Genomic DNA, 10983 nt, shown 5'->3' with positions numbered 1-10983 from the left:
AGATGGTGGTAAATAGTGTGACTTCTACATCTAACCCACCTAAGAACACAGTTAAGCCATCTATTGGTGAATCAAACGATAAAGTATCAGTACCTCTCTATTGCTATAGAGGTATTTGCTTTAGATTGCACAAATGTTGATACAATGGCTTTAGATATTGGGATGTTGATGGGATCTTGTTAATAGTGCTTGGATCTGCAAGGCTAAGTGCTAAAAACTAAAAGCCTTAAGACTGATAATTTATTAATAAGTTGATGAACTACTAATAAGAGGTGCTTCATAAAGGAACACTCCCTAGTGCCTACACCTAGCAGACTTAGGCTATGCTCATGTGCAATCAAAGTGTGTAACGAGATATACAGATCCTATATACGGGCTCACAAGTGTGCCAAAACACTTCCTAGGCTATCCTAAGCCCTAGAAATAGGAGTTATAGCTTGTCCACATGCACATAGGGTTAGATGTGCAAATGAAATGTTGAGGTTATATCTCAACACCCTCCCTCAAGCTCAACACTCTAATCTAATTGAGTATGCCAAAGGACCTCCTAACCTTGCCAAGTGTGGATGGCACAATAGATGTTTATGCTAGAGAGTGTTGCACAGGTGTGAATAGGTGTAGGTAGCAATTTGGCAAAGGTTGTGCAGAGGTGTAAGATGAACTCACTCAAGCAAATTGCTCGTGTGAGGTTATGAGGTATATTTTTACATAAAAGCTTTGTCGTTTAGAAAACCGGATGTAAAAACTCGAGCTCTACCACATGTGTTGGCAAGGGCAATGTATAACCCTTGTGCTGAATACATGAATTCATAAAGGACAACCTTTTCTTTGGCTTCTTGTTGTTCATCTTCCTCTTCTTTTAACATCGTAAGAAACTCGCCCAAGGGACCTCAAAGATGTAGAGAGAGAGAGAGAGAGAGAGAGAGAGAGAGAGAGAGAGAGAGAGAGAGAGAGAGAGAGAGAGAGAGAGAGAGAGAGAGCACTCTACAAGGCTAAGTGCTAAAAACTAAAAGACTTAGGATTGATCATTTATTAATAAGTTGATGAACTACTAATAAGAGGTGCTTCATAAAGGAACACTCCCTAGTGCCTACACCTAGCAGACTTAGGCTATGCTCATGTGCAATCAAAGGGTGTAACTAGATATACAGGCCCCTATATACGGGCTCACAAGTGTGCCAAAACACTTCCTAGGCTATCCTAAACGCTAGAAATAGGAGTTATAGCTTGTCCACATGCACATAGGGTTAGATGTGCAAATGAAATGTTAAGGTTATATCTCAACACCCTCCCTCAAGCTCAACACTCTAACCTAATTGAGTATGCCAAAGGACCTCATAACCATGCCAAGTGTGGATGGCACAATAGATGTTTACGCTAGCGAGTGTTGCACAGGTGTGAATATGTGTAGGTAGCAAGCAAAGGTTGTGCAGAGGTGTAAGATGAACTCACTCAAGCAACATTGCTCGTGTGAGGTTATGAGGTTTATTTTTACATAAGAGCTTTGTCTTTTAGGAAACCGGATGTAAAAACTCGAGCTCTTACCACATGTGTTGGCAAGGGCAATGTCTAACCCTTGTACTGAATACATGAATTCATAAAGGACAACCTTTTGTTTGGCTTCTTGTTCTTCTCCTTCTTGTTCGGCTTCCTCTTCTTTTAACATCGTAAGAAACTAGCCCAAGAGACCTCAAAGATGTAGATAGAGAGAGAGAGAGAGAGAGAGAGAGAGAGAGAGAGAGAGAGAGAGAGGACCACTCCATGAATACAAAAAGAGAGAAAGGACTTTTGGCCTGTAGAGAGAGAGAAAGAGAGAGGTGGGTGCCAACTAGCACCTCTCCATGGAATGATAGAAAAAAAGATGATTAATTTTGGCTCCAATCACGAGCGAGAGAGAGAGAGAGAGAGAGAGAGAGAGAACTTAAGAATCTACGATCTTGTCTTTTTTTTGTTGTGGGGACACACAACCTAGTTTGGACTAAAATAAAGAAAACTAGGGTAAAAGCTCTAATGTTGGGACGAGGGCCTGAAGAAGGCACATACCGTTTAGTGCTTTGTTGTTTTGCTTTATAGTGGAATGTTGGCTCAAAACGCATGACATGTGAGCTCTTGGTTGGATGACACTGCGCATTCATTACTAGTGTTGTGGAGATTACTGCGCATTCATTACTAGTGTTGTGGAGATTCTCTACTAGTGTCGCGGCCAATCCCTCTAGCAAGAATCTAACCCCCCATTCACATCTTTATGGAGCTTGGCCACTTGACCTCCCAAATGTTATGTTGTTTTATACTCCTCAATGACTTCTCCTCGAACCAATCCGCTTTGTGAGTCAGCTTGTTGTATTATATGTGCAAATGTTGTGTCCTTGGGGCAGGTAGACATTGGCCAGTTACCCTACCCCGATGCATAAATACCTCCCCGACTTGCATTGACAAGGAAGTATATGTCATGCTTGCCTACGCTAAACAATCTACACTCTCCCAGACGCAGACGCCGCCCTCGACTTGCCTGTTTATTAGCCCCTTCAGCAAGGTTTGTACTGCGCGTTCTGCAAAGCTGAACTTGCATCTCTGCAAAGCTTGCGTTTCACCCATCTCGGGCCAGGCAGCTGCCTCCTCCCCCGCGTTCAGTTTCTACCCTCAATCCCGCTGCCCCTGCCCCTGCCCTTCTCCCTGTGCAAACACTAGATCAAGCCCACAATGTCCGTCCCCGAAGGCGCCAGTGTTCGCATCGTCGACGTGTGGGCTCGAAACGCCTGCCACGAATTCCGACAGATCCACAGATTGCTGTCCACCTATTCCACCGTCTCCATCGACACGGAGTTTCCTGGTTCCTTGGAGCTGAATCCGGAAATAAGAGCCCGCGACGAAGATGAACACAAGTACCAAACCCTCAAAGCCAATGTGGATATGATGACGCTCATTCAAGTGGGTCTCACCCTTATCAATGACCGCGGCGAGCTCCCCATCATCAATGGAGCTTACACCGCCTGGCAAATCAATCTGTGCGACTTCAACATCTCCACAGACTTCCATGTTGCAAGCTCTATACAGCTTTTGAAAGCTGCTGGCATAGATTTCGCCAGGAATCGACGAGATGGCATGGACTCGTGCACGCTGGGGAGCCTACTTCTCCAACATGAGCTGGTGTTCAATAACAAGCTTCGCTACATCTGTTACCAAGGAGACTTCGATCTGGCATATCTGATTAAGGCCGTATCAGGGGAGCGTTTGCCGAGCACTCTCTTAGAATTCAAGGAAATTGTGGACATTTATTTCGGTACTGTTTGCGACATTCGACTTGTGCAGCTTGAGCACTTTGGAGATGATTGGGGGCTTCAGAACTTTTGTGAGAAACTGGAAGTTGGGCGCATATGCGGTGAAGCCCATCAGGCAGGCTCTGACAGCCTTTTGACAGCCGCAGCTTATTGTAGAATCAAAGAGAAACGTGTAGATTGCTGCAACAAATATAGCTCTGGTGAATATCCTCATCCAAATGCTTGAAGCTTGCAATTGATTGTGTTGTAGTAGCTATCATAGTCACTTGATCTTGAGCTATGGTATTGTCTGTATATTATCTTTACAAAGTGTTCATGCATTAAGGTAGTATTGAATCATCTACAATATGCTTCTTGCATGTTCCATGAGGACTTGTTTGCGAAAGAGTCTGTCCAAGTAACTTCATCTCGAGTGCTCTGGCATATGGAATCTAAAATTTGCAACATTTCTCAACATGGCTCTCTAGAGATGCACAAAACTGCGTGCTTAAATGAATGCCTATACTCACCGCATGCTTTGTTTGCTGACGTAGCTAGCTAGCAGAAAGCATTATCTTCAACTATGGCCTTGCTCATAAAAAGTTAACCTTTGCATGGCTTACAACATGTTCTATTCTACTTTGTATATGTTGTCATTGAGCATAGCATGTCTCCTAAACAATGGATACTCTCGCTAGTGACAGCTCCCTACATGATCATACAAGATTCACATGCTAGGCATGCACACCTATGTGATTTGGTCCACGTAGGATTGATGACCTACACAATGAGCTAATCAAATGCAAGACATGCATAGCTATATACATTGGTTCACCCTGCATTCACTACCGATATGTTAATGTTTCACCTCACAATGTGCCAAATGATGTTGTTATTTATAATGCCTATATGCACACACATTTAATTTTAGCTCATGCACTCTCGATTCTCTCGATCATTCTCATTGGCCGATTAATGTTTCGACCTTAGCCTAAAACTGTTGTCAAAGCTTATATGGCATTTAGCATCTCATAATCAATAAGTTGGATCGTCTTATCTCTATGTAGAATCGTGCTTGTACACACAACACACTTAATTAATGAATTGTTTCGTTCGAATTATCCCTCTTTAAACATTATTGATCATTGGTCATCTAGAAAAGTAGTTGTGGGTTTGAGTCTCATGGACCACTGTCCTTTGTAATTATATTTCATGTAAATTGCATATTTCATAATCTTAATTAGTTCTTAAACCCTCTCCTAGCTATGAGGCTGTGAGGCATACACCTTTTCGAGGAGCTCTGCTCCTAAGAGCTCTTTGACATAGGAATGCCACCATCAAAGGAGTCCCATGCAAAAATAGCCATGGATTTGGTTGCCTTGGCTAGGGAAAGCATGACCCAAGCCATGGTGTGCCAAGATACACACCATTGTCAAAATCATGTCGGGCGTATGGGACCTACTAGAGACTCTACCCTTGAACCCTACATCCACATTATGTGTGCTCCATGGTTCTGATGCTATAAGAAAAGTAAAGAGATAGCAATGAGTTATCTGTAAGTAGACATTATTGTAGGAACTCATAATTGAGGAATGGAAACCAGATAAGAGAAGTCTCAAGTAAAAGAGGTCACCGTACCTAGTGACCTCAAGAGATTCACTAGGTAGGTCCATATGGTATCATGTGAGTGTAAGGAAGGGGAGTTTAAAGTAGGGGTTGCAAAATCGTATACAATAGGGCTCCTACTATTTGCAACCCCTCGTCATCGCTAATATCCCCTCCCTCGTGCCTCCTACGCACTGCCCATCCCCTGTCCATAGCTCACACCACACTGCCCACAACTCTCAGCGCGCTGCCCCCTACTCACTACTCGTCTCTTGGGATAGTTTCCTATGACGTTAAAACTATCTTCTTCTTCTCTCTTCTTTTATGACAAAGCCAACTTCTAGAATATCAAATGCTCCAGTGTACTCTGTATATGTGAAATACAATTCGAGTTTTAGTTTCGGCTCCCTTACAGTGTCTTGTCTTTCAGTTCTAGTATTTCACTTTTGGTTCTGGTGTTTTCCAATCCAATTTTAGTCTTGTTTTCTAGTAATTGTCAAATCTCTGATCTGACATCTTTAGTTCTAAGTACCAACCTGGAATAGCTGTTTGAATACATCTAGCTCAATCCATTTTGGCGATCACAGTGGTTTTAGCTAAAGGCTTTGAGATAGACAAACTATCTCCCAGTTGGTACTAGAGCTATCCTATGTCCACCTCAAGGGACGGGGGGTGGGGTGTTCTCTATGTATAAATTGTGTATATCGCGTGCGTTCAAGGACTATTTCTAAAAATTCTTATCTGTGAGTTTTTAATAGATAAAATACACCCTTTTCCAATTCAATCTGTAATTTCTTTTTCCAATTTCATTTTATGGTACCCTTCTGTATGTGGAAATGTGAGAAAAAATCAAATTTAATAACCCCTTTTGATGCACTCATATCATAGTCACATAATTATTAATTGACCCCCCGATCCCCCCCCCCCCCCCCCCCCCCCCCCCCCCCCCCCCGCGCGAGATGTCCACAATGCCACCCAGAACAAGTATGGTAATGTAAGTATTGGGGGACGGAGAAGACTAGCATTATTACTCATGTCATATGCAATAGATAAAAAATAAGTACAATTGTCAATCATGGAGCATGCAAGAAGGTGCCTCATAAGGTGAAAGATCGGCTAACTGCTAAAAACATTTCGACAATAGCAAGAGCAAATGAGGATACTGGTACACTATCTACACAGGATTCTCTTTATGATACCCTTCTTAGAGACCATGGACGCATAGGAACACAAGATCAGACAACAAGATGAAAACGTGTAGGATGATGCTTGATGAGAAGAAGGCTTTGCCATAGTTAACAGAGAGATGTGCACCATTGGTGTAAAACATGCAAGGAATGTCAGAAAGCAGGGGATAGGAGGCTCATATAATATGAGCCAAAAACTCCTATAATCTCTTATGGCCTATTTAAGAAATGGGAAATTGATGCTATTGGGCCTTTGCCAAGGACTCAATCAGGTAAATTGTACGTCATAATAAGTATCGACTACATGACTAGGTGGGTTGAAGTAGTAGCTAACACCCAGATTACGGCTAAGAAAGTAGTAAAGTTTGTATTTGAAAATATTTGTTGCTGTTTTGGCACTCCTCTTGGGATAATTTCTGATAGGGGACCAAGTTTTAGAGGAGACCTAGTAGGAGAGTTGATGGAAAAAGCTGAGCACCTCACGACGACACTCAACTCCCTACTACCCACAATGCAACGGTTTGGTGGAGAAGGTAAATGGTATGATCAGCAAGATCGTCACTAAACAGGTAAACATTTACACAAGTGATTGGGATAAGCACCTTATGGCTGCACTTTGGGCTTATCGCACTTCATTTTTCACATCTCTTGGATTCACCCCATATCACTTGGTGTGTAGTAAGGAGGCCATTTTACCCATCGAAGTTGAGTTGGCTAGTCTTAGAATGCTAGCTAGGTAGATGCAACACCCTAATGTTCAACTCCACAACCACATTCCTTATCTAGAGAGGCTTGAACTAGATAGAGAAGAGGCTATCAACTACTATGCAACACAGACATAGCAACAACGCCTTACTCTTTACAAGGGACTTAAGAAAAAATGTCTCAAGAAAGGTATGTTGGTCGTAAGGTATGATAACAGGTTTGACATTATGAAGGATAAGAATTTTTCACCTAAATGGAAGGAGCCGTTCGTCATTAGAAAGCGCTACAACAATGGCAGTTACTGACTGATGGATGCATATTGTATGCTTCACAAAACATGTGTCCATGGTTGGAGACTGAAGCAGTACTTTTTGAGGTTTGATCAAGCAGCACTAATGGATATTCTTTAGGAGGGAGACTTCTCCACCTCAAGTGAGGAAGAATCAAGCATAGAGCTACACGCATAAATGTCTCTAGCTTAAAGCAGAGGGCTAATGAGGGCCTCCTTTTCAACTCAATCCACCTCTCTCTACGGAGTCTCCCTCTTGTCGAAAAATCTCAAGTGCACTGTGTGTGAGCGACCACTTGATAATCAAAATAAAAAAAACTCCCAAAAAAGCTTTCATCTAAAGCAGTCAATCTTGCATGGTAAGGAGTCCTTGTCCCCAAGTATCGGCGGAGCCACCAGCAATCGTCCCCCCCTCTTTCATTTTCTCCTCATAGGGCTCCACTTTCAAATAATCAGAAGCTATGTATTAGTAGATAAAAGGGACACTCAATGGTTTGTACAACCATGGCCACCACCTTTCTTACAAAAGCAAATAAAGGGACCTCCTCCTCATTATCGCCTCTCCCCACTTTGTTCTTTTTCATCCATGGAGGCCCCCCTTCCGTGTCTCCTCTTCCTCTGTCTCTTCCTTAGCCCACCACCTTTTTATCTCTCTCTCTCCCTCTCGCTCTCTCTCTTTATGACTGAAATTCACTTTTTTGTCCCTTCTCTCTCTCTCTCTCTCTCTCTCTCTCTCTCTCTCTCTCTCTCTCTCATCAACAAGAAACCTTTCTCTCTATCCTATACACACACACACACACACACAAGCAAAAAATAGCCAATTTTTGGCACATACATAGAGTACATACACACACACTATTTTCTCTCACTCTCATGTCTTTCTCAAGATCTCCATAGTTGAAAATTGTTTTTTTTTCAGTCACACACACACACACACACACACACACACACACACTTGCAAACACATACGCACAAAATCTCCTTGACTTTCTCAAAATCCTATTCACATTCAACGGTCCAAATTAAGGGGTCAACCTTTGCTGCTTGTTATAAAGGATAGAGAATCTGTGATTATAGGGACATGAATCTACTCATATACCTAACTTTTTGGATAAAAAGTGACTGATTGCATTGTATCATTTGGGGATGATGGAGGCATTAATGTTGGAATTAGGGTTGCAATAAAACACACACAGCTTGGAGAAGACAAAGGAAGCTCATGGCACAGAAGAGAGAGTGTATTACTTAGTGTCCAATGGAAAGATAAGTTAGCCCTAGAGTGATGGGCGTATATACAATGCACGGGAGAAAAAGCCTCCTAGTGAGAGAAAAAAGGCCTTGGAGGGCCTAAGTGTGTTCACACACATCACTACCACATGTATATGGTAACAAATCCCGCCTGGAGTGACACAGTGAACGAGAGTTAGCACATAGAGTAAAGGGAAGTGCCATGCCCTGAGGACATGATCAGTCCACAAAGGGGAGTAAGCCCAAAGCTTTGCGGAAAGCTTCAAACTTCTCACGAGACAATGCCTTTGTGAAAAGATCTGCAAGATTGTCCTGTGTTGGCACACAAGCCAAGCTGATGTCTCCCGTTGAGAGCCTCTCCCTGACATAGTGGTAATGCACCTCAATGTTCTTTGTGCGAGCATAAAAAACTAGTGTCGGCAGTGTCTTGTCCAACACCCAAATCAGCCATAAGGCTAAGGCGTCTGAGCCATAGACACTCAACCGTAGCTATGAAGATTGCCCTGTACTCAGCCTCACAACTAGAAGTGGACACAGTAGGTTGCTTCTTGCTCAACCATGAAAGGACACTTGCGTATCAAAACAACCAAACCAGTTCCACTCGAGTAGCAGAAAATCCTCTTGAGAGCCTGCTAATTCTTAGACCCTAGGCTTTGCATAAATCTATTGATCCGTGAGATTGGAGACTGAATATCTGGCCTCGTGTTGCATACATAAATGAGGCATCCAAAAATAGTTTAGTAAAGAGTGACATATGCAAGATCACTAGCATCATGAAGTCTCAATTTCAAACTTGTTTCCATGGGAGTGGCAATAGGTTTGCAATCCTCAAGTCCAAACTTACCTAGCAATGTCTCTATGTAACTTTTCTAACACAAAGCAATACCACCATCACATTGCTTAAACTGTATACGCAAGTAATGATGCAACATCCCCAAATCTTTCATCCTCAAAGTAGCATTCTAATCAGCCCTAAATTCAGCAATGTGTCTCTCATTTGGTCCAGTGATCAGCAAATCATCCACGTAGAGAACCACAATGAGAAGTGCATCACCCTCACGCTTTACATACAATGTGCTTTCTGTTGGACTGTTACAAAAGCCTCGTTTGACCAAATGAGTGTCAGCCTTCTCATACCAAGCACGAGGAGATTGCTTCAACCCATACAAATCTTTGTTACATTCGCACACTTTATCCTCTTGTCCTTTCTTGACAAAACCGTGAGGCTACATTACATAAACTTCCTCAAATATGTCACCATTCAAGAAAGCAGTAACAAAGTCTGATTGATGTACATCCCAACCAAAATGAGTTGCCAATGCACATAGAAAATACACAGTAGTCATATGAAAAGTGGGAACAAAAGTCTCTTCACAATCTATGTCTTTTTTTTGTGCATAACCATTTGCAACAAGCCGAGTCTTATGGCAATCAATCTCACCATCCGAATTGCGTTTCAACTTGTAAACCCACTTTGTATCAATGGCCTTTTGCTAGAAGGCAAATCAAATAAAGTCCATGTGTCAGTTTCTATAAGTGCATCATATGCTGATTGCAAGGAAGCCATTTAATTTTATGAATTCTATGCTTCATCAAAAGATAGAGGTTCCTCAACATCATGTAAACTACACACAGCCAAAGCAAAACAATCTGATGCATAAGATGCATGGCGAGAACTTGAACGAGTACGACTAGACAAAGGTGCATCCAATTTATTGTCATGCATGCAAAGTATGCACCAGCCATTTAGGCATACCTCTAGCCTACTCATTCTCAGCCCTTTCCTCATCAAGTACATCATGTACATCTGCATCAGTAATAGGATGATTTGTAAAATTTTCAAAAACCTCCATAGGCTGTACATTTGCCTCATTGGAATTTACATTTGAACTTCCACCACTGAAAAGAAGCAACAAAGTGTCATAAATGTCCTATGAGCTTACATTACTGTCTCTAGTACATGGCAGCAAGGGCTGAATAGAATCTTCCACAAACACAACATCTCGTGAGACCAAGATACGTTTTGTTTGTGGATGATACAAACTAAAACCTTTGCTTTTAGCACTATGGCAAGCACGGACAGTAATGAGCTGTTACCAACAAGTGTCCTTGGTATTCAAAGAATATATCTGAGAAATATAGCTTTTTAACTGAAGGCTATGGGCATTAATGATCTATTGCCCTTCTGTTTTGTGGATCATTACCTCCATAGGCTCTAACATTGGACATGGAATAGCTTTATAGTTTAGGAGCTTTGGATGAGGAAGGGGTTTTAACAAAGTTTGGGAATGAAGATGATTGATTCTTTTTGGAGCTTCCTTCAAAAAAAATGCATGTGGCTAGCATGGATTTTAAACATTATCTCTATCATAAAAAATGCATGTGGCTAGCAGGTTGCAATAATGAGATTTTAAACATTATCTCCATCATTAAAAAATGCATGTGGCTAGCATGTATTTTGGTTGCAATGATGAGATTTTAAACATTATCTGCACATAACATTTTCTACAAACCTTGAGAGGCACAGACACATGTTGATCAAAAAAGCGAGAAGCTTTTCTAGCTAGAGGGGGACCATTTCACCCTTTTAGCTGTTTAGAAGGAATGGAAAACTTGGAATCATCTTGGAAAGCTCATTGTGTATGTATGTGTGCTCTGTAATGTCAAGACATGGATGTTTTCTGAATGAATT

General features: G+C 41.8%; 1 protein-coding gene across 1 annotated transcript; it reads left to right on the top strand.

Annotated features, from left to right (window-relative positions):
• The first annotated feature begins 2646 nt into the window (after positions 1 to 2646).
• Positions 2647 to 4051, top strand: LOC147445805 (putative CCR4-associated factor 1 homolog 10). Its single transcript, XM_086526106.1, has one exon. The coding sequence runs from the start codon at positions 2701 to 2703 to the stop codon at positions 3502 to 3504; it is 804 nt and encodes a 267-aa protein (XP_086382232.1). The 5' UTR covers positions 2647 to 2700; the 3' UTR covers positions 3505 to 4051.
• The last annotated feature ends 6932 nt before the right edge of the window (positions 4052 to 10983 follow it).

Source organism: Adiantum capillus-veneris, chromosome 12 (genome assembly GCF_014529385.1).
Source record: "Adiantum capillus-veneris isolate H3 chromosome 12, ASM1452938v2, whole genome shotgun sequence".
In the NCBI taxonomy this organism is placed as follows: Eukaryota; Viridiplantae; Streptophyta; class Polypodiopsida; order Polypodiales; family Pteridaceae; genus Adiantum; species Adiantum capillus-veneris.
This window is presented reverse-complemented; position numbering and strand designations above follow the sequence as displayed.